The sequence below is a fragment of the Trichosurus vulpecula genome, chromosome 3 (assembly GCF_011100635.1).
Source record: "Trichosurus vulpecula isolate mTriVul1 chromosome 3, mTriVul1.pri, whole genome shotgun sequence".
Lineage (NCBI taxonomy): Eukaryota > Metazoa > Chordata > Mammalia > Diprotodontia > Phalangeridae > Trichosurus > Trichosurus vulpecula.
The window spans coordinates 203,880,391-203,905,598 of record NC_050575.1 but is presented as its reverse complement, the minus strand read 5'-3'; the positions used below and the strand labels follow the sequence as shown (position 1 = coordinate 203,905,598).

At 40.1% G+C, this 25,208-nt stretch overlaps 1 protein-coding gene across 1 annotated transcript in view; it reads right to left on the bottom strand.

Moving 5' to 3' along the window:
- Positions 1 to 1,993: 1,993 nt before the first annotated feature.
- The window catches only part of STK4 (serine/threonine kinase 4), a 123,904-nt gene continuing 100,689 nt past the window's right edge, over positions 1,994 to 25,208 (bottom strand). Inside the window, exon 11 of the mRNA XM_036751874.1 lies at positions 1,994 to 3,925. Within this exon, the coding sequence (XP_036607769.1) occupies positions 3,767 to 3,925 (159 nt within the window). The 3' untranslated portion in view covers positions 1,994 to 3,766. The remainder of the gene's footprint in view (positions 3,926 to 25,208) is intronic.

The window sequence follows — 25,208 nt, the reverse complement described above, 5'->3', positions numbered from 1 at the left end:
ATGGGTATAATACAGGGAGTTCCTAAAGTCTGGACACATAGGCGAAAATGCATATTTTCAAGAAATGAAATCAATGAAATTTTCAACATTTTATTTAATTGGAATATTAACAAATAACATCTTCAAAATGATTTCCATCATTTGTGATGCAAAGGTTGATGCACTTTGCAAGATTCACATGAACTCGATGCAATAACTCCACATTGCCGTCGATTTTAGCACATTCACTCTTTATGCATTTTATTCGTTCAATCAAGTGTGTTGCATTTTCATTGAGTACACCATCTCCTTTAGCATACCCCAGAAAAAGAAGTCAAGGGGGATAAGGTCTGTTAATATTCCAAATATTTCAAAATATGCATTTTTTTCCTATGTGTCCAGATTTTAGGCACACCCTGTAGTTGTAAAAGACACCATTATACTTTGATAAACTCACTTTCCTGGCAGTGCTGGTCCAATGGTTGAGATCAAATTGCTTCCACCTTGTGGCTTAGCTGATCTTTCTATTTCCCAGGGCATTAGCTCCTTGGACAAAGCCTATGAAAAAGATCATAGATTTAGAGCCAGAAAGGGCCTGAGGGGCTATTGAGTTCAACCTCCTCATTTTTACAATGTGGAAAATGAAGCATAGAGTGAGCAGTTAAGTGATATGTCCAGAGTAAACACAGCTAGGAAATGTCTAGGATGGGATTTGAACCTGGGTCTTCCTGATTTCAGGTCCAGAGTTCTATCCATTTTTCCATGTTGCCTCTCTGATGTAGGGCAGTGGTGTCAAACTCAAAAAAAAAAATGGGTCAGGCGGTGGTGGGGGCACTACACCATTCATAAGGATCCCCAAGGGCTCACATATTAATGTTATCTCTACTTTATTATATTTTTATTTATTTCATTAAATATTTCCCAATTATATTTTAATGTTTCGTGCAGCACTCAGGGGTGTTGTGGGCCTCATGTTTGATGCTTCTCTTGTTCTTGATCCTGGAGCTATCATCTTTCACTAGTTTCTGACCTTCCTCCAATCTCTGACACTAGGCCCAGAGCTACTTGACCTTTGGTCCCTGAGCATGGCATCTGTGCATAAACAAAACAAAACAACCATCTAGCCCTAGACTATTGGTTCCTTAGTCTCTACAGCTTCAAGCCTATGATACTCTTTGTTCCTGGGTATACCACAATGATGCATCTATTTCCCTTGTGGCATCCTCTGCCTCAGAACACCCACTTTCCCACTGATTTTAGGTTAGTCAAGTTCGGTGTCAGACTCCTTGGCTTAGCCAATCAGAAAATCTCTTGCTTGCCTGGTGGGTTTTGGGTGTGTTGCCCTTGTGTTTCAAGGAATGGAAATTTCATTAGTGTGGGTACTCCCTCCAACAGGCCATCGAGTCCAACTGTCCAAAGACAACCCCTTAGATGACAGTTTCTGAGTGTTGCTGTGGCTGAAAGTTGCACTCTGCAGACAACCTGATGATAACTGTAGCAGGTCTTTGGACAAAAAACTTGCACTATATCAGTGGGCTTACACATGAAGCCTTCAAGCTTGGGAGGACCTGGCCCAGCGATGGAGAACCAAGGAACCACCCCTATGTCATGGTGAAGCAACTCAAACCAACCTTCTGCAGGAGACCGACCTATTACTCTGAGATTGCCTTCCACTTATATTGTCTGTATCTTGTATATGCATAGTTATTTGCATGTCTGCATTAGACTGTGAGCTCTTGGAGTTCAGGGACAGTGCTTCTTCAATTCTTGGTATCCCTAGTGCTTAGCGCAGTGCCTGACACATAGCAATCACTTAATAAAGCTTTACAGACTGATATCAGTGGAGATTCTATCCAATTCTCACTAAATTCTATGCTTTGTGATGGAGCAAAATAAAGGTAAATGCAAATACTTAATAGCTCGAAACTAAATTCAGCACTACTCCAGAAGTGCCCATTCACTAAGCCAAAACCTTCCATCACTGCTATGTGAGGAAACTAAAGGGAACAAAGACTGCAGTTTTCAGAACAATTTATTTAGAACAAATAAGGCCAATGCTGGATAAAGAAGAACAATCCAAATATCAAAGAATCGTCTTAGATTTCAAAGATCCCCCCAACTGCTTCACACATATACAGATAAGGGACCTGGGCCTATTATGTACAACCAGGTATGACAACAGCACATTTCAAGACAGAACTTAGATCGGCGTCAAAGTCCTCTGGTAGAAAAAGTTAAAGCTACTTCTTGGGCTTGCATATTGCACCCATGGTGTGAGCTTTCCCTTCCTGCTTGGCTGTAGGGAACGAAGCAGGCAGGAGTGTTCTCCCCCTAAACACACAACTGAACATAGAACCCAAAGACAAAAGAAAGCAATGTGACAACGTGCCACTTGAAACAGAGGCTGTGGTCAATGTTCTTGTAGCTAATGAATTAAACATGTGGATTCAGAAGCACAGAATGTCACAACTGGAAGGAACCTTAAGCTCTGGTCCAACCACCTCATTTTACAGATGAGGAAACTGAGGCTCAGAGAAGTGACTTGCCTAAAGTCACACATCAAGTTATCAGAGCTGGGAGGAGCCCCCAGTCCAGTGCCTTTTCTCTTACATAAGGACAATGAATTTCCTTTTTTGGGGGGTAGGGGGCGGTGGCAGAAGGAGGACGTGTGAGAAGGAGAACATGTGAGAAGGAGAGGAGACAGAAGGAGAAGTCTGATTACCAATTATGGATGGGTGCAGAGGCAACAGTGAGGGGGTCATGGGATGTGAGGGGGCCTTAAGAACAAAGAATATGAGAGCTGAAGATGGCCGTAGCAATCATACCGCCTAAGCTCTTCCTTGTTTTACAAGAGGGGATGTTTAGGCTCAGAGCGGGTAAATAACTTGCCCAAGGCCATAGAGCCAAGAACATGTGAGTTTTATGATGTCTCAACCCAAGCCAGACCAGGGCTTTCTCTATTTAGCCACCAGTGTCTACAGGGTGTCTGGCAATGAGACTCAGACAAAGGAGGAGCTGGTGGGTGACAAGCTTTAAAATGATCTGCAATGAAGATGCCGTGAGGCAAGCTTCTTTCTCCCTGGAGTTCAAATAGTAAACAAAGATTTACTCTTTACTAACAGACAGTGATAAGTGCTAAGCAAGCGCCAGGCTCAAATCGCCCTAACGTGATTAGGCTGAAACTTAATTTTATAAGGCCCCATCAAAGAACAGGCTGGCTCCCCCAGAGTCCTGTTCTTTTTCCCAGTGGCCTCCCAGTGACCCTTGCTAACCCACTCTACAGTACCGTAGTCATATGAGGGTACAGTTAAACTGTTTCAAGCTATACTTGTACCAAGAGTACAGTAGTTCAAATGCCACACGATGTGTGGACATATTTATAATTTACATATTTAAAAAACTTACCAGTAAGAACTACTGAAAGCTATTTGGGGAAAAAACAAAACATAAAACATTCCCAACTCTTACTGGCCTAGGGATTTCCCTATTCCTTGAGTTAAAAACCGTGAGTTTAAAAATGCTACCATGGATCCTGTGAAATAAGATCCTTCATTATTTTAAATACATAGGACATCAAAATGGAGCCTTGACTGTCAAAAATGACCTTCGTGCTCACTTGCATTCCTGAAGTTCACAAAGGTGCTTATGGGAACATGAAAGGGCAGAACTGTATGCCCCTCTATTTTGCTCTCAACATGGAGCAACCTGCAGGGTTTGTGGGAAGCTAGGAAAAGAGCATCCTTGAGAAGTGAACCAAGCCCAGTCCTGCCACCAGGCTGGGATCTGCTCAGAAATTCTGCTGCCGCCGTTTCTTAGCCTCGATAGCATCCAGAATTGGCTGTCGTTTGGACTGGTACTTCTGCCGAATCTCTTCAATCTCTTGCTCCATCATGGGGTCAAGTGCAGACAGCCTCTTCTGAAGGTCTTCTACACTCCAGCTCTTGAGCTAGGGGAGAAGAAAAACATAGAACCAAATCAAATCACATAATCTACATCTGGAAGGGAGCTAAAAAGATCATCTCATTCAAAACTCTTGTTTTAGAGATGGGAAGAAATAACTTGTCTATTTTTATACGAGTTAGTAAGCATGGGCACTGGCGAAGGTATTATAAACCCCCTAGGCTTTGATATACTTTTTTGATTATGATAAGAATGGATGGGTGAGAGAAAAACAGAGAGCTCCTGTGATTAAACTGAAGAGTGACTAGACTTAGAGATTCTACAGCTAGGCATGTGCCCCAAGGACATCGATGACAAAAGCAAAGGCTTTGCAGCCTTAAAAATATTCAGAGTAGCACTTGGTATAGCTGCAAAGAACCAAAAACAAAGCAGATACATAATGACTGGAAATTTGCTTAAAAAGAAAAGAAAATATGGCCATGAATATATTAAAAATGATAGCCATAAGAAATGATGAATATGAAACACTCAGAGAAGTATGGGATGATTTATATTAGCTGATAAAGAATGAAGCTAAATAGGAAAATAATATACATGACTACAACAATGTAAATACAAAGAAAAAAAATGAACACTCTAATTATTGTAATGACCAAGAAGTGTGATGCCAGGGAAAATACATTCCTCCCCTTCCCTGCCCCTTCTTTGGAGAGATGAAGGGCTGTAGGTATAGAATAATGCTTACACTGATATGTTGCTGAAGTGCCTTTTTTTAATTTAAAAAAAATTTTTATGTGGAATGGCTCACCATAGAGAGGAAGGGGGAAGAATATTACTGAGAAATTAGATGACATAAAAACAAAAGATAGGACAAAGAATAAAACAAACTGAAGGATGAATGATCAATTTAAAGAGGGATAAGGGGCCTATTCTACAGTGGTCTAAGCCTATTTAAAGAAAGCCACTGGGCCCATTCTGTACCACTTCTGACACTTGTGGGGTTACTTCTTTTTCTCTATTCTTTAACTAAATTAAAAACCAAAACCATTTACTAGATGTACAGAGCACCAGAGGATATAAGAAAGTTCAGTTAAAACTTGATCCTCTAGCACAGGGATATGACACAGACATAAATAACTAACCGAAAGTAACATAAGGTAAATGAATAAGAGGGATACAAAAGGCTATGTGAGATCTAAAGGGAAAAGGAGAATTACAGGGAGGGTTTCTTGGTGAAGGTGGCATCTGAGTTGGGCTTTAAAGAATGGGAAGGATATCCTACGGATGTGTGGTGGGGTAGAGGATTTGCATTCTAGGTACAGGATACCTAGGATGTGAACAAGGGCAGGGCAAAGAGACAAGAATGCCCAGGGTGTATATTTCAAGTAGTCCGATTTTGCTAAAATTGGTTGAGAAAAACAGTCTGAGATAAGGCTGGAAAGGGATAGTACAGCCAGATTATGAATGCTTTTAAATGCCATGGTATAGAATCTGAGTTTTAATTCATAGACAAAATGAATCTATTGAAAGTTTCTGAATACAGAATTGCTATAACCAAATCTATGCATAAATAAATTTGGCAGCACGTGAAGGACACAAATGAGGTAGCATTTGAACCCAAGTCTTCTGACTCCAAATCAAGTGCTCTTCTACCACATCACACTGATTCTTCAGTGCATCAGATAGGAGAAGAATAGAGGTGATGAGACCTGTTGGGTGGCAAGAATCCAGGCGGAGGGTAACGACAGACAAGACATCAAGTTCATCAAACTGTGGCACAGGAAAGGGACACACACTTACTTGGCATTACCTGGTGACAGGAAATAACAGCAGAGCTACCCACATTAATTCAGAACTAAGTGAAGACTGAACAAAGAGACGTGTTCCTTGGATGAAGTGGGACCCAAGGAAGGTGGACTTGGTCAAGTCCTATTTATTTCAGGACCTTCTAAGTCCCTCATTGGTGAGAAGTATTGTGGAGGCAGGCATCCTGCTAACTTACTGAACAGCAGATTCTATTCTTAAAAGGGACACATCTCCTTTCATACCATCTTTGTACAATAACTAGACGTCTGCCTTTGCCGATTAGCCAGAAAGCTCACTCTGGTTCTATTAGCCTTTTTTTCATGATAACAAGTCTTTCCTTACAGTCCTATATAATGAAAGATAAGGGTTAAACTAACAGTATCATGGAATCATAAAGAGGGAAAGGATTTCGGAGGTCTAGCCCAATCCTAGGCAAGTCACTTTTCCTTTATGAATGTTTCCTCTTTTATAAAATGAGGTTGGATTAGATCATCCTCTAAGGGTCCTTCCAGAACTACATTCTAACAATCTATGATTTTACAGATGGGGAAACTCAGATCAGGAGAGGGATGGTATCTTGCCCAGGGTCACATGGCTAGTAAGTGTCAGAGATGGAACCTGAGCTGAGTCTTTGGATTCTAAACCCAATGATCTTTGCTTCATACTGTGCTGTCCTTCATCTGCCTTCTAAATAGAACACTTAATTTATGATTTACCGTCAGAAAGCTGAAAAAAAGGCAAAAAGTACAGAGCTGATTTTCTCTCAACATTACCTGGTAAACTTTTTTCCAACTCAACTTAACAAATGTTTCTTAGAGCCCCTAATTCCCATCTAAGCTTCAGCAGCGAGACGATGTTATTTTTCAGTTCTCAAATTACAGTGGAAATTTATTCCCCAAGCATACAGAAGACAACAAGATTAATTCTGTCATACATCAATTCACAGCCTCCAAAGACTTTGGTTTGTTTAAAGTGCACAATTAAAAGTGAGGACAACAATGAATTAATTAAAATCATAAATATAAGCATGATCTTCCAAGACTAAAAAACAGATGAGTTATCATCATCATAACTCATCTCTGCATGGTTTACTCAATTTTGTGAGTAAGTGTGAACTAATGACAAGTTAATTTATTGGGAGACCTGGGGTCTAGTCCTGACTCTGACATTAGCTAGGTGTGCAAAGCTACTCCCCCTCCCTCTGAGTTTCCTATAAAATAAGGGGCTGGATTAGATGGTCTCCAAGGTCTTAATAGCCTATTTTTACTATACTCCTTCCAGAATTCTATATTCTATGGTCCTCCCAACTATGACATTCTGGGTTCTAAGATTCCTTCCAGCTCTGACAACCTAGGTTCTATATCTGAATGTACTCTTCAGCTCTGGAATTTGTGATCCTGTGAAAATTAACAGTAAGGCTAGTCCTATATAGGGGAAAGAAGTTACCAAGGACTGTGTAATAGTTAAGGTGGATGGTGAACAAAGGCCCTGCTAAGAACAAAAGCTCAAGAATCTCTTAGGAAATAATGCCTAATTCTGAATCAATGAAGTTAGGATTAGTAAGGCAGTTAATTGGAAAAAAAAAGTTTTGCAGCAAATACCTTGGATAAAGCCATGATCATCAAGATACATAGCAAACTGATAGAAATAACATATGAACAAAAAACATTTGCCAGAAAATATGACCAAAAGGAAGGAAGTTAGCATTTGTTAAGCACCTACTATGTGTCAGACACTGTACTAAGTGCTTTATAAATATCAGCTCATCTGATCCTCACAATAATCCTGGGAGGTAGATGCCATTTTGTAGCTGAGGAAACTGAGGCAGACTGAGGTTAAGTGACTTTCCCAGGGTCACAAAGCTAGAAAGTTTCTAAGACTATATTTGAACTTAGGTCTTGTTGACTACAGGCCCAGTGTTCTACCCCACTGGAGCACCTAGCTGCCTGGGTGGATTTTTTTATAGGCAATTTTCAAAAGAAGAAAACACAAGGCATCAACAACTGCATGGAAAAATGCTTGAAATTATTAGTAAGAGAAATGACAATTAAAATAATTCTAGTATTTCATCTCACATCCATCTTATTGGCAAAGAGGGCAAAAGAAAAAAATGGTAAACGTTAGAAGAACATTTAGAAGACAAACACGCCAAGGCAATGCTAAGTACAGTTGTCAACTGACACCACAATTCTGGAAAACAATTTGAAATTATACTAGAAAATGTTTCTCTGAATCAAAGACACCACTACTAGGCATATACTCCTAGGAGATGTTGCAAGTAAAATTCAACAAAGGTAGACTGAGGCATGTATTCTCCAACCAAGATAACAGTTATAATCAGGGCTCAAATCTGGTAATAAATCAGATCTAATGACTGCTTCAGTCAGCTAAGAGACCCTGAATTGAATGCGCAGTACCCTTTTACAAGCACAGAACAGAGAACAGAACAGGCTAGATGAGGAAATAACAGAATTAGTGACAGGGTCGGCAGAATCATGGGGGTGAGGACGGTGCTGAGGTGTGGGGGATAATATGATTGGTTGGAAATTGGGAACAAGGGGCTAGCAACAAACCTCCTTCCCTTCTGTGACTAAGAAATGTTCATTGTTTCAGTCTACCTGCGAGGTTAGAGATGGTAAACCAGACTTCGTCGGACAGCAAACCAGACACTTCTGATGTAAAAGCCTTAAATCCTGCTATCGTGATTCTTATTCTCTCTTGAACCACTTGGGAGCATACTGCTCTCTTGGGAATCCACAGTCTCCTCTGACTCATCCAGAGTTGACTCATTTTTCTTGTCTTACAATATTTAGTCAGATATGACTGGGATCCTTTAGATGATCTGGAGGCCTTCAGTTATTCCCTTCCCTTATTACTATCTTCCTTTTTCATTTATCTGTGTTCAAGGTTTTTACCTCAGTTTCCTTCCTCCTGAAATCTTTGGTAACCACAGTCTTTTTTCTTCATATTTCTCTACTACCTACTTTCTAACTCCTTCCCTTTTGATGATGGTTCCCTCAAGTGCTAGAACTCATAGCTGTCTGTAGCCAGAATGGCCTTTGTTTTCTTTGAATGACTCAGCTTACCTCATTGAGCCTCTGGACACTGTGGCTTGCTCTTCCGGGGCAGGAAGCCCAAAGAGCATTCCAGGAAGCAGACAACTTCCTGTGTGATGAGTCATGGGGCTGGCTGAGGGGAGGTGTTAACGGCTACGCTAGGGGGAGGGGCCAAGTCAAGAACCAATCGGCCCTGGTCGTTCAGGCGGTGCTTGATGATGTCAAAAACTCTATAAGAGGGGAGAGGACAGCTTGAAGATTTTTTTTTTTCCTTTTCCGGTTGGAGCCAGAGACAGTTACAGCGACAGTTACAGCGACAGTTACAGCGACAGTTACAGCTACAGTTACAGCCACAGCCACAGCTGAAGCAGGAGCTGCCAGTAGCAGAGCTGACCTACGGGAGGAAGCTGAACAAAGACTTCAGTCCAGTGGGTAATCTTATTACCATAGAGGGGGAAACATGATTTTGCTTTACGCAATCATGCTTCTCTGTAGCCTCCTGGTTACTCTTTCAAGGCGTACTTATTGGGCCTGGAAGCTTTTGATCAATATATCAAAATGGGGTTGCTGGTTCATGGGTTGGTTACTGTGGAGCCTAAATAAATGTTTTGATTCTTCTGCCTTCTACTTTGAGAGTTTCTTATATCCGGCGGTTCCGAACGTTTCAGACATGTTTATGATCCTCTTTGAGATTATAAACTCTGCCCTCCTAATACATTTGGCGACGAGGATGGGATTTTTCTGGATTTTCCAGAAAGAAATATGAATTTGACTGGGGACTTGAACAAAGTAGAGCTTTTGAGGAAGCAAAGGCTGCTATTCAATTAGCTCTAGACTTATGGCCTATGCAAAATGGGCCAGTGGAGTTACAAGTGACTGTACAAGATGACTATGCAAATTGGAGTCTGTGGCAAAAACAACAAAGCCGAAGTGTACCTTTAGGCTTTTGGTCAAGGAAACTGCCCTCATCTGGAGTGCAATATACACCTTTTGAGAAGCAGCTGTTAGCTGCATATTGGGCTTTAGTAGAAACTGAGCAACTAACTCTGGGTCATGAAGTGGTATTAAGGCCTGGAATTCCAATTATGACTTGGGTAATGAGTACCCCAGCTTCTCACAGAATTGGACATGCACAAGAGGCAAGCATAATCAAATGGAAGTGGTATATTCAGAATAGGTCCAGAGCAGGCAAAAATGGAGTTTCTGCTCTACATGAATCTGTGGCGAACATTGATACTGAGAGCAATGAAAAGCCCCTTGAATCTAAGCAACAGATGGTACCATCCTTAGTGAAATGGAATAATGGATATGACGGACTAAATGAAGAACAGAAGAAACATGCTTGGTTTACTGATGGGACAGCAAAATATTTAGGACAGAAGAGACATTGGAAAGCAGTAGCCTATAACCCCTGTACAAGGAGAACTCTGGAAAGTTCTGGGATAGGTGGAAGTAGCCAATATGCTGAACTGATGGCAGTGCATCAGGCCATCAGAGCAGAGAAAGGAGGACAGTGTCATATATTTACTGACTCGTGGGCGGTAGCTAATGGATTAGCTACGTGGATGCCTATATGGAGGAATCAGAATTGGGAGATTCATGGCAAACAAGTTTGGGGTAAAGAGTTATGGGAAAATATATGGGACATGTCTTTGGTTACAGATCTGTCAGTTTTTCATGTTGATGCTCATGCAACCCTGACCACACCAGAACGTGAGTACAATGCACATGCGGATCGACTAGCAAAGATTGCTACTGAATGTATTGTCCCTACTCCGACTCCAACTGATGACCCAGCCTTAGTAAGATGGGTCCACCAGACTGCTGGCCATTTAGGGGTCCAGGCCACCCATCGATGGGCACAGGATCGAGGTATCAGTATTTCTCATGCGTTGTTAAAACAAATAACAGAGGAGTGTTGTATATGCCAATTAGAAAAAGAACGAACTCTTCCTAGGATAGTTACTGGAGAAATAGCAAGGGGAAAAGTTCCAGCCCAAATTTGGCAGATAGATTATATTGGCCCACTACCCCAGGATAAAGGATGTAAATATGTATGTACGTGTGTTGACACCTATTCAGGTGTACTAGTGGCTTGTCCTTATAAAGACGCAACTCAGAAAAACACCTGTAAAACTTTAGATATTGTAAGTTTATATTATGGAACCCCAATGCAGATTCAAAGTGACAATGGGTCACATTTCAAGGGCAAAGAAGTGAAAAGATATTGTGTGTTGAATAATATAGAATGGATATATCATATTCCATATTACCCACAAGCATCTGGGCTAATTGAAAGAATGAATGGATTGTTGAAAGAACAGCTGAGAAAATTAAGCTCAAATAATTCATATCGACATTGGAAGGATAATTTGTCTATTGCCTTACGTAATTTGAATAATAGGCCCTTAGGGGGGAGTACACCTCTAGCCAGAATGATGACCCCAAATCTGCAGATCAGAGAACAGCAAACATGTGAGATCCAAAACATTGAATTTTGGACTGTGAGGGAAGATGTCCCACTACCAAGTCCAGGAACACCTGGTTCAGCAGGATATGATTTACATTGTATAGAGAATTTTAGGTTAAATAGGAAAGAGATAAGAAAAACCCCTACTGGAGTATGTATGAGAATCCCCAAGAATCATCTTGGACGAATATTACCTAAACCAGGATAAGCGGCTCAAGGAATACATGTATTGGCTGGAGTGATAGATTCTAATTATCAAAAAGAAATTGTTGTGACACTCCAGAATATGGGTAAAAAACCTGTACAATTTTGTAGAAATGATAGGATGGTTCAAGTCATTATTATCCCCTGTGAAAAAATACCCTTTGTGAAAACTGACCCTCCTCCCAAAATAACTACTAGAGGGGCAAAAGGGTCTTGCTCCATTGATAGAATAAAGTCAGGAGCTAAGGTATGGGTAAAACGGAAGCCAGATGATATTCCAAAGGCTGCAGAAGTTATAGCCCATGGGAAGGACAACACTGTAACAGTTGTCTATTCAGGGGAAAATAATTACCAAATCGTACCCCTGAACCATATATTTTACCGTGAATAGGTTATAATAATAGATTCACAGACTCCACAGGTATGGCTGATGCTGGTAAATGCCATAAGCCACTCAGAGGAAAGGTAACTTTGTGTGATTAACGGATGAAAACTTGTACATTTGGGGAAAGGCTGGGAGGACAATCTTAGTCTATATCTAGGGTGGGATCCTCTTGGCTTCCTCATTATGTTCCTTTTGAAAAGAAACATTTCCCACCTGAGTTTGGCTCTGATGTTGGATCTTTGCATAACTGAAATCTCAACCAAACTTGAGATGATTTTATTTGAAGAATTATAGTCCATACTTGTCTATTCTTTTTGTCCTTTGTTTTGGCTAACCTTGTTGCTAGTTTTGTTTCCTTCAGGCTTAAGCACCTTGCACTTTCCGGTGACTGCCTAAGCATGTAGCATTCTTGGAATTCCTGCCAGCTCGTTAAAGAAATGACCTCTGGAATGGGACTTTTGGGGGCAGGGCCATCTCTACATCCAATTTCAGCATGAAGAAGCTATGGAAAATGAGACCTTCACCCCTCACCCCAAGATTTTGAGCCCCAATCGTTCAAGGGGGGTGGAAATGATGATAGTGTTCTGTTTACTTATTTTGTGTTATCCTTGCTGTGTTGTTTTATTGTTATGATATTATTGATCCTATGTAATGGATACAAGGATTTAGGGGTGGACATTTGAATTATTAATAATTATTTTGGGGATGATTGATTGAAGAGATTATCTTGCTGGGACCTAGGGGTGGATCACATTTGAATCGTAAACCAATATTTAGGAATGTCACCAAATGATATGTTTTGCTTTATAATGAATGATATGTTTTAGTTTCCTTTGTAATTGGATCACAATGTATGTTCTAGGATACATGGCTGATTAGATTATGTATCCTATAACAAGGGGTGGAGTGTAGCCAGAATGGCCTTTGTTTTCTTTGAATGACTCAGCTTACCTCATTGAGCCTCTGGACACTGTGGCTTGCTCTTCCGGGGCAGGAAGCCCAAAGAGCATTCCAGGAAGCAGACAACTTCCTGTGTGATGAGTCATGGGGCTGGCTGAGGGGAGGTGTTAACGGCTACGCTAGGGGGAGGGGCCAAGTCAAGAACCAATCGGCCCTGGTCGTTCAGGCGGTGCTTGATGATGTCAAAAACTCTATAAGAGGGGAGAGGACAGCTTGAAGATTTTTTTTTTTCCTTTTCCGGTTGGAGCCAGAGACAGTTACAGCGACAGTTACAGCGACAGTTACAGCGACAGTTACAGCCACAGCCACAGCTGAAGCAGGAGCTGCCAGTAGCAGAGCTGACCTACGGGAGGAAGCTGAACAAAGACTTCAGTCCAGTGGGTAATCTTATTACCATAGAGGGGGAAACATGATTTTGCTTTACGCAATCATGCTTCTCTGTAGCCTCCTGGTTACTCTTTCAAGGCGTACTTATTGGGCCTGGAAGCTTTTGATCAATATATCAAAATGGGGTTGCTGGTTCATGGGTTGGTTACTGTGGAGCCTAAATAAATGTTTTGATTCTTCTGCCTTCTACTTTGAGAGTTTCTTATATCCGGCGGTTCCGAACGTTTCAGACATGTTTATGATCCTCTTTGAGATTATAAACTCTGCCCTCCTAATACACTGTCTCAGCCACCTCTTTTAACTGAATGGTAGTCTCTTTTCCTTCAGCCCTACTGGTATCCCACACACATGCTGATTCCTTGCCACCCCAGGTAGTACAAGCTTCCCTCCTTCCTGTACCTCCACTTCTGCCACAGGAGTGGTGGGTAGAGTTAACTTTTGTTGCTTGTTGTCTCAGAATAATAGAAAGAGAGCAGGGAGATTGGCAGTGGTTGCTGCTGTGTTAGCTGGCAGAGAATGCGGCAACAAGGAAAGTGCTGAACAGATTCCAGAGCACAAGATGATGGGTAAGGCTGTGCCCTCCTGCCACTATGGTGGCCAGCAAGGGAGGGAATGATGACTGAGCACATTAGAGATCAGCCTTTCTTGCTGTTAGTTCATTGGGTTACCTCACTAGGGGTCCTTGGGTGTCTTAGACTGTAAAGACTGATAGTTACTTCTTGCTGATCTTTATCATTCTGGAGAGGTTTGAGAGGTAATGACAATTAGACAGAATGTTTAGTCCTCCATCTTGTGAGTCACATAACCAAAAATCCAGAAGAAAAATTTATATGATGACCGCAATAATGTTTCTCCCTAATAAGAGACAAATTGAAGGACAAACCCTTAATTTAAAAGGGGATAAGGGTCCTGCTATAAAGTGGTCCAAGTCTATTGCGTGTAAGTTTGAGGGACAGATTTTGCCTTTTTGTATTCCAAACACTTAGCACACAGTGCCTGGCACATAGTAAGCACTCAATAAATGCTTGTTGGTTAATTGAGATAAAGGAAGACAACACTAAAAGACTTCAGAACTGTGATATGTACTGTCCAATTAAAACTTCAAAATACTGAGAGTGAAGCATGTTCCTGCTTCTCAGCAGAGAAGTGGTGGACTGCAGGTGTAAGATGAGGTATATACTGTTAAAAATTATACTCTTTTTTTTTTTGCTTGATTGTATCTATTTCTTAGGTTAGGGAAGGTTCTGGGGACAGGCAATGCTCAGGAAGTAAAAATGATGTAAAAAACATTAATAAACATTTAAAAAGAAATTAAAAAAAAAAAGATCTTCCCACTTCCAGGTGATAGTAGAATTAATAATCTGGTTATATCTCCTTGCAACTTCTTCCCATTAGTCCTCGTTCTACTTTTTGGAACCAAACAGAACAAGTCTAATTCTGAGAAGTTTTCTTGTATCATTTCTTGCATTTTGGTGGTCAGGTTTTTTGACTTGTGTTAGTCTGGGAGATCTAGAATCCTTGTATTGTACAATGTAAAAAGAGGGTAGAAATATGCTCAAACAAATGAAGTTCCATGGAAATAAAAGTTAGCTTAATCTTGGGACAAGCTGACAATTCAAGACATCTAAAAATGGAATGAGCTTTTTTTATGAGAAAGTAAATGCTCCAACATTGAAGGTCTTCAAGTGAGGAGAGAACGATCGTTAGTTATAGATGACACAGGCAAGAGTCACATGGGATAGGTCTCTTTGAGCTTGGAAAATTTAAGATTCTATGTATATGTATATGTATATGAAGAGCTTTGGAGAGTCTTTTTTTGGTCCTGGATGGAAAGCTAATACTCACTTGTCTCTCATGTCTTTATCAAGGGGCTTTCCCGAAGACTGGGATTGAGGATGGCGAGAACAGTACAGCCTGACAGAGGTCTAATTGCTGGTCTCTCTGACTAAACAGCATTTAGCACAGTGCCTGGCACATAGTAGGCACTTAATAAATGTTTACTGATTGACTGATTAAACAAACTGATTTTATCCAGAGGGAGAAGAACTAGAAGGAAGAAAGCATATTTCTCTGTAATCAATGTGATCAGATGAAGTAGTAATGAACCAAATTAAAATATTTAACTTAAATGTTGGGCTGAATGATGATGTTTAATGTTCTCAAACAATCATGCCAGGTCAATAAGGCCACAGTATTTCCCGAAAAGCAAAATAAAACCTTCCTCCAGTTTTAGCTACTTCATAGAATCACAGAATATTAAAGTTGGAAGGGTCCATAGAACATGAAGTATCAGATATAGAGGGGCACATAAAATACAAGGCACAGAACATGCGGCTTTAGAAATTATTTAGTCTGATTCCCCCATTTTACACATAGGAAAATAGGCTCTATGAAAACAGGGAGACTGACTTGCCAAAAGACACATGGACAGTTTAACAAGAGAACCAAGACTAGAACCCTGATCATGGGACAGTTCAGTGGTTTTCTCCCCTCACTACATCATTTCATATTTGCAAATAAACAAGCCAAGCAGGATGTTGGTCAGATACAAGTGGAATGAAATATGCAGATCCAGGAAACACAATATACATATTAGACATTTGGTTTTTATTATATATTTATTCAACCAGCCTGCTTTCTGAGGGAGATTCTTCACTGAAACCCAGCAGTAAATTACTATTCAATGTGTATGTGCTGCCATCAGGCATGATGCTTCACTGTTTCATGGAATGTTACAATTTGTGGAAGAAAATAAATACACTAGCAAAATATGAATGAATGAAAGAAAATATTATCCATGGCAGCTGGTGAGAGTCCCAAGGTTAACCTGGCTAGTAACTAATACTTGATTCTTTCATGAGCTCAAGATGGGTTTTAAATAGACACAGTGTTACTGGGGAATGGCACATAATGAATTTTACAAGAGAGGTATTGTATGAAGTTGAGCCAGACTAGTAAAATCATCACCTCCTTTCAGCCCCATCTTGCTTTAAAATGAAAATGGTACAGAGGTAGGGAGGGTGGTGGGACTCTCCTGGCAGGCAGTCAGAAATGAAGCAGTTTGTCCATTAATGGGACCTGGGTTAGGGTACAAAGGGGAACAAGATGCTATGTAAGAGCTTGTCACTCCTAGAAGCTCGACTTTGTGGCCTGGCACCATAGGAATTTTCCTTGGTCTGTTTTGTGAAGGTCATCTGAGAATGCAGAAAGGGCCAAAAGTATAATAAGACTGAAAGCTTTTTGTAATTTGTGAATAGAAGAAGTTAGTACAGAAGGATGGAAAGTTGAACTGAACAAGGCACATAATTTTTTCAACCTATGATCCTACATCTTCATCAGGGGCCTCAGTGCCACCTTCTAAGTTGGTATGCTCAGTTCATCTTAACATCATAACTGCGGGCCTGGGAAGTGCAGTGTCTCTTTAATTTTGCTTGTTGTAAAGTCACTACTTGTAGACTTAGAAATAAGGAAAAACAGACTCCCAAGAGAGATCATGCCAATTACTGGAAGCCAACAGAAGTGGACACTGTCAGGCCAGTATCTGTCTTAATAAACATGGTCCCTAATCTATCATCTACAAATAAATGGTTCCTGTCACCCTTAAACTGGGCCAGACACAAAGGACAAAAAGCCTTAGTCAAACTATCCTTACTCTTCTGGTTAACAATTCCACTCTCTCTCCTCCTCAGTCCATCCTTCACAGGCTGCCAAATTAATCCTCTTAATGCACAAATCTGACCATGCCACTTCCCTACTCAAAAGAGGGAGGTTCAGGGGCTCCCCACTGCCTAAAGAATAAACTACAAACACATCAGTAGGGAACATCTGCTCTTTGAGGATGGGGACCATTCCACTTTTGTCTTTATATGCCCAGCATCCGGCATGGTGTCTGGCACAGAACAGGTGATGGCCCTCCATCAGGTGGCTCCAACCCATCTTTCCAGTCTTTTTTTCACATTACTACCTTTTGCGAATTCTAAATTCCAGGCTAAACTGAGCCACCAAATGTTTCCCAATCTTGTCCCACCTCCCTAAGTTTGCACACGCTACTTATTCCCCAAACCTACAGTTCATTCCTTCTTTCTTTTGTTTAAATCTTTCTCTTACTTTCAGGCTCAAATGGATTGCTTCCTCCTCCATGAAGCCTTCCCTATCCCTACAGAAGAAAAGTATTCTCTTTTCTCACATCTTACAATACCCTGTCTAGCTACTGCCTTTGCCCTTATCAAATTCTTCTTTGTATATTTATTTGTGTACACGCCATGTTCTCTTCTTCCCACCCATTATTAAAATGTACCACAGTGAGGGCAGAAACTGTTTTCATTTACTGTATCCTCAGTGCCTTTCATGTAATTGGTGTACAACATTTTAAAATTCTCATCTCAATTAATTTCTAGCCTAATTAAAAATATATCAAAAATCTATTCTTTACTGGCATAACAGAAGACAGTTAAGATATAGAAAGGAGGTAATTGAAATTAGTGGACCTGTCCAGTCTACTGTTCTCAATATTAATTTTTTGAGGCAGTTAGACTAAATGGATTCTTGGTTCTTATTCAACTTCTATAAATACGAGCCTGAGCACAGCTGCATGACCCTGGGTATATTATTTCCCCTCTTAGTCTCAGTTTCTTCATCTGTAAAATTAGAAGTTGGCTAAGGTCCCTTTCAACTCTAACACTTTATAGAATCATAGAACAAGGAAACTGAGACCCAGGGAAATGACTTGACCTGTCCAAGGTCACATGGCTACTAAGTTGCCGATGTATTTGATTTTTATCTCGGGAAAATATTCCTAAGTAGCTGCTCCCTGTTACCGGTGGAAACCTTCTTCCTAGTTCTCAAATTTTCACAGCTGCACTGCTGTCCTTGAACTTGATCTGGGGGTTAGTACCAAGCAAAACCTTAGCATCCCTTCTCTATCTCAGATGACTTCAGTTTGATTTATTTTCTCTAAAACACTGGGCTCAAGTTACACCTGATCTATAATAATGTAGCCAGCCAGTCATTACCGGGGGTTTAGCCACATAATCAGATGGGGATATTCTGAAATGCAAGTTCAGAGAACAATTATGAAGTCAAGTGTAAAAATTTACCTTGTGACAGAAATAAACTAAGCAGACATGTTAAAGAGTAAAAATAGTACTGCTTGCTCTACTTGCTTTGTTGTGGCCATGAGTTTAGTGTTAACTAATAGACTAAAACGGAGCTCTCAAACCAACCCCACTCCTTTTCTTGTTCACTATAAAGGTCCCTAGTGGCTTGGGATGATTTTGGAAGGTAATAACTCACATTAATATGGTACTTTAGTTTACAAAGTACTCTTCTTGCTGTAACCCTGAGAGGTAGGCATGGCAAGTAGTATTATTCCATTTCACAGATTTGGGGACTAAGGTCCAGAGAGGAAAAGTTAATTGCCCACAGTCACAAGTCATTTGAGAATCAAGACCAAGCCAAACAAGAACATTTCTTTGTGATGTGTGAATGGCAGGACAGACAGTGAAGTACCAGGGAATTAAAATTGGATTGGATAGTGCATACATTATAAGATTTAGAGGTGAAAGGAATCTTGGAAAGAGCACTAGCAGTTTGAGGATATCAGGAAAAATTTCAGGAAGAAAACTTGGTGCTTAAGCTTCATCTTGAAGGAGAGAGCAGCATTCAATGAGGTGGAACATTTTGGGCATAAGGGGAGGGAGATGGGAGTGCTGTCTGTGAAGAAGAGAGAGAAGACCAATCTGGATTGTTGAATACAGGAAGGGAAGTAAGTAATAATGAAGCTGGAAAGACAGGCTGTTGTGAAGGGCTTTAAAAGTGAAAAATAGGAGTTTATGCTTTATCCTAGCAGCAGCAAGAAGCCACTAGAGTTTACTGAGTAGGGGAGGAGTAACACGGTGAATCTGAGCTTGAGGCAATTACTTCGGCAACCTTGTGGAGAACTGGAGGCTCTCCTCACTCAAGCGGGGAAAGACATGAGGCAGAAAGACCAATTAGATTGAGATCAATAGTCTCAATCAGAGGTGATGAGAGAAAGAAAAGGGAAAGGAATGTCTCTCTAAGTCTATCTCTTTAAGTCCCCACTTCTGTGACTTATTAAAAAAAAAAGTATTCCAAATAAAGAGGGCACTTGGGCAATTACTAGAAGCCAAATGACAAAAGGGACTCAAATAAGCCTTGTGTTCTCTCCACAGTACACACTGACTTTCAGACTTTCATTCTGGTAAAGCTAAGAAAAGAAAGCAGTCTTACGCTTCTGTTTTGGAGAGGTCCTTTTCAGATTTCTTTACAAATCTGTAGGAAGAATTTTTTCGTCGTATAATTTCTGTGACCAATACCTACTGATCAAAGAGCAATTCAAGAATGCTTGGATATTATTCATTTCCAAAAAGCATGTCCCTCTTTTTAAGTGGATGAAAAATACCTTTTCACTAGACTTATGATAAGAAGTGCACTTTGGAAACAACGGAGAATTTCTTAAAAAATCACTTTCTTTCTGAGCAGTATAAGAATTATGAGCTCATTACAAAAGACCTCTTATAGTAAAGAACAGACAAAAACAAGATTTCTATGCTATTTCTTGTTGTTGTTTAGTCATTTCAGTTATGTCTGACTCTTCATGACCCCTTTTGGGGTTTTCTTGGCAAAGATATGGAGTGGTTTTGCCATTTCCTTCTCCAGCTCATTTTATAGATGAGGAAACTGAGGCAAACTGGATTAAGTGACTTGCCCAGGGTCACACAGTTAGTAAGTGTCTGAGGTTAAATTTGAACTCAGGTCTTCCTGACTCTGTGTGTTGGCAATCAAAATGGGCTCTTAGCACTCAGTTCAACCAAGTGCCCTTGTACAGTTTGGCCTTTGTTTCCTTAATTAGATTGGGAGTCCTTGGTGATCTCCTTGCCTCAGGGGAGGGCCTAGTTTACATGGGTTTGAGTGACATGTCTGGGAAATCAGAGGCTTTTAGACCATGTGGGTTTAAGTTGCCTCTTTGTGAGGATTTTAGGTCACGTGGCTGAGTCACAGATATAAAACCAGGGGTTGGCTTTCTCTTTCTTAGAGCTCTTACCCACAGCCATGGTGGCTTGAGTGACTCTGGGCCAGCCCTTGTTATGAGCTCCCAGGCTGAACTTAGATGTTGGTAACTATGAATTGCATTTGGTCTGTCAACATTTTTAATTTGTTTGTATTTGGCTTTGAAGTTTAGGGTGCTGGCTTTTTCCCCTGAACTAAGTGAATGGTATTTGTATGCTGGATTAAAGCAAGCTTGTCAACCCCTTAACGTTGCTTTCCATAGTAAAGCAGATCAAAGAACCTGGGCTTTGGCAGCATTCTTGTTGTTGGGCTTATGTTAGTCTTTCACCCCCACAACAGCTGCTAGCCGGATTGCTGAAACACTCTGGGCCTGGTATTTTGTCTACTGCACCCCCTAGCTGCTTGTATGTTTCTTAGTGAGAGGAAATGGAAAGAGGGGTAAAGAAGAGAGCTTTCCAATGAGCACCCACTTACAATTTTCTAACTACTTTATTTAGGGATGGTTCAGGAAGATTTCAATAAACACAAGAGATAAGCTTGTGCTTATTCAGACCTCACACAGGCAAGGTGGCACTCTTCAACTTCACATTCATGTCTTTGCTGTCTAATAAACATGTGTACTTCCTCTTTAGTTGCCTTGCCTTCGGATCTCTTGTACATTCCTACTTATCAGCTGGTAAAGAATATTACTTCAAAGGTTGGAGAATATCCAGAGGTAGTTGACCAAGATGAAGCTGGGATAGAGGCCCATATGGAATTAATTGAAGAAACTAAGGACATTTAACCTGGAGAAGAAGATCTTTGGCCAGGCAGGTGGGGGAGGAGAGGGAGAAGAGGGAAGGCTGGAAAAGACAAATATTCTCTTCAAATACCTAAATGTCTGCCATGTGGATGAGGAAGAGTTAAGTGGAACTGGTTATATAAGATTCAAAAATGCAAGACTAAGACCAATGAGCAAGTTAGAGGAAGAAAGATTTGGCTCCACGAAGAACTACTTAATAACTGCCAACAATGAAATGGGTCTCCTTGGGAAGGAGTGGGCACCTTAACCTAGTAGGTCTTTGTGAGGAGGCTGAATACTCATTTGTCCAGGGTATGGTAGATGATCTTCTACCTCTTGGACTAGGTAACTTCTGAGATTCTGTCCAGCTCAAAGATTCTATGGTAAGCTTATGGCACACATGGTATCATGAGATATATTTCAGATAAACATTTTAAGGAAAAGTTTCATCTACGTTTATGTCCCACCTATTTACTTTTTCCTCACTAATGTCATAGCCATGATTTTTCAAACATGTTATCATTTCAGGAAAAGTATAATTTCATTCTTCAGGATGAATCACAAAAAGCCCTTGTCACAGGTAATATTTCATGAACCCAGAAAATGAAGACAGACTTTACCTTTGGCATTTAGTGGAATAATGTTCAAACTCTTTAACAGCTAAAGGGATGAATGAAGTCACTAAAGTATAATTTTATGCCCTCGAAATCTGGTCATCTAAAGAGGTTAAAATTATTTCTGATAAAGTATAGCTTAAGTAAGAGTGATAACGGCTTACCTTGCTATACTGTTTTACAGTTTACAAAGACCTTCTTTGCTCAGAGTGACATGACTAATAAGTATGAGAGCCAGAATATAAACCCAAGTCTTCTGACTGGTCCAATGCTCTTGCCTCCTATACCATGCCCCTTCTTTAAGTACAACCAAACCTCCCTAAGAAGGCATCTAGTTTCTTCTAGCAAAGCTTATCCTTCTCACAACAACCCTTCTTTACCCTAAAAGGAGATTTTAGGTTAAGAGAAAGTGATTCAAGATTCTTAATGATGGGGTGACTTCTCTTCTGGAGAAGAAGAAACTAAGTTTAGAAACCAGGAAACAAAGCATTGAAAGTTAGAACTCTACTGCTAAAGTTAGATGCTACATCATTCAGTTTCCAATGGCCTTGGCTCCTAAAACAGTCCCTGTCAGCAACTCCATGAGAAATTTCATAAGCATTAAAATCAAGAGAAAGGTCAAAGGCTTTACCGCATTCTGTTTTCTTTCAGTCTCCTGACTGAAATGTCAATGTCTGCCTTATCTTGCTGAGGCCCAGCTTCCACACCACTTCTTGCCCATCCCACAATATCTTCTCTCCCGCACAGCTCCACAGTATGCACAGTTTCCCCTTGTGAATATACACTTCTTGAAGATAAGGATGTCTTTTCTGATTATGGTGGTATCTTCGGTGCTTCACCCCAGTGTCTGGACCATAGAGCAAGCACTTAATAAATGGTCTTATCGATTAATCTATCTCCTCCTGTCTTTTTAAAATCCTTTTCTATAACCTTCAGTTTTATTTTTTTCACTTATTTGTGAATTCTCTCTTTTTCTGAATTATGATCATTTCAAGTTTAATAGTTAGAATTTATTTACTTACTGGTTTTAGCTCTGTTTTTACACTTCTATATGAATTTTAGTCTCATCTATAAAATGAAGATACTGAATCAGATGACATCTAAGCTCCCTACTTCTGAAATTCTTTGTTCTCTATTTCAATGCTCCATGTTCCACGTTCTATGGGACCCTTTCGGATCTTATTATTCTATTTTATATTCCAACATTCTGTGTTCCTTTCAGTTTTGCCATTCTGATTCTAGTACCACTCCTTCCACCACCATTGCCCCTTACACAAACCTAATTCTCGTATACTTGTTAGGATGTCAAATAAGTTCATTTTCATTACTGTAAAGAGAGATAGAAGAGATCACAAACAAAACTTGGGTTTCTTCTTGAGCAGTCATAAAACTTAAGTTGTACTCAGTAGTCTCAGAAATACAGCACAAATGAACATTTAATTTCAAATTCAAAATCAATTTCAAGGAAAATTTCTTAAAACAAAGTACAATAAAGCAAAGCTGAAAGAAAGCAATTTAATTCCTTTAAATACATTTACATAAATTGCTTAGAATCAACAAACTATATATGCAAATTGACAAAATAAACAACTTGTTCAGTAAAAAGTAACTACAAGAGGGAAAAAGGACAACAATTTCTTTATAGTCCAAAGCTTTTACCAAATATCTAGTCCTTGTTTTAGAGATGAAGAAAGAGACTTAGAGAGGGGAAGGGAACTACCCACGGCCACACGATAGGTGAGTGGCAGGGCCCAGTCTAGAGCTCAGTTTTCACATACTCCTAAATCATAGAATCATAGACTAAACTGGAAGGGATCTCAGACGGCAAGCCTAACCTTCGTCCCTGGAACCCCTCTATAGTATCCCTAAGAGTTGGCCATTCAAACCTATGGTTAATTAGCAGAAGCTCAATCTTCCCAAGTGATTCCACGGGGAGACACGCAGTCTAGTCCTTTGGGGCTGTTACTCCTTAGCAATGGGGTATCCTAGGCAAAGCCATATAACTACTCCCTCTGTGCTCTGTAAACTACCTGACCACTGGTGTTAATGTCACAGATAACTTGTCTCTAGAAGAGCCCTCTTCTAACTGCCAGAAGATTAATCCAAATGTAGTTGTGGTCAGGAGACAGAGGTGGGGCAAGACACTGTTTCATAAAAGCTCATTAGGAAAAGCCCTACTTCTAAACAGGTTGCTTTAAATGGCACATGTAAAGTTCACCCTTCTACACGGTGAATGAATCAGAGCTTAAAAGTTTCCCAGGCAGTTGGTTTACATATACCCCACCTCTTCTGAGTACCTGAATTACCTTAAGAAATCTGAGTTCAAGAATAGGTCTGAGGATGGAGTTCTTAATAGTCACAGACACCAAGGATAAGAAGAACACGATGGTCTTTCTTGTTGGGGAAGACATTAATCTTTCAGGGGGTATGAAAAACAATGCATCAACAGCGCCAAGCTTCTGTTTTAATGTAACTTAATAATTCAAGGGCAGCGCCCACAGGAACACAATCGCACACTGTGGTTTTCAGCATTGCTTCAGCTGGAAATTTCCGAGATAGGGGAAAGTCCTGGCTTCTGCACAACCTTCAAGAAAGGTCTGAAGAAGTTACCATTGGTGACTGAACTACAAGTTTATCTTGCTTTACTTAATAAAGAGGATACCTGCACTGGATGGAAAGCTGAACTAGGTAACCTTTATGGTTCCTTCCACCTCAGATATTATATGTTCCTGGAAACTTGTGTTTTACCCGGAAAACTGGCAGAGGTGACAAAAGACGAAAATATATTGTGGAACTGTGGGAAGACATGGACACTAATGGAACAGAATTACAAGTTGGTCCAACCATTCTGGAAAGAAATATGCAGTTGGACTAGAAAAGTGTCTAAAATGTTCATATCCTTTTGATCCAGAGGTATATAAGAATAGGTTTATGTCCCAAGGAGCTCAAAGACAGAAAGAAGATTTCTTCTACATACACAATGTTCACAGTGGTACTTTCTGTAGTAGCCAAGACCTAGAAACAAAATTATTACTCACTTAATGGGGAACAACAGTTAAACATATTGTTGCTTAATAAATTGTAATATAGTTTATAATAAATTACAACTGTAGTTTACAAACTCTAATATAGTTGACTATTACTGTGCCATAAGATGGTAAGAAGGTATTCAGAAGCATGGGAAGATTTGCATGGACCATTGTGCAATTACAATGACTAAACCTGACCCTAGAGAAGAACTGAGAAAATATACCTCTCACAGAGAGGATCTATGGATGTGATACACTGTGTTACTGTCAGACACAGTCGATGTTTATTAGTTTTGTTTATTTGCTTCTCTTCTTTTTAAATGTCTTTATCATAAGGGATGGCTTGCTGGGGAGGGGAGGAGAAATACATTCAGAAATGAAATCAATTACAAAAAGCTTGAATAAATTGAAAATATTTTTTCAAAGTTGTTACATAAATCTGGATTTTTAGATACTATATTAGCCTTTGTTAATGTGAGAGAAAGCCTATAAAAAGCTAGAGTTGGGAGGGCTCTTAGAGATCTTGTAGTCTGACTCTTTCACTTTATAGAGGAGAAATTTTCAATTGAATCATAGAATCACAGATTCTTAGCTCTGGAAAGTCATCC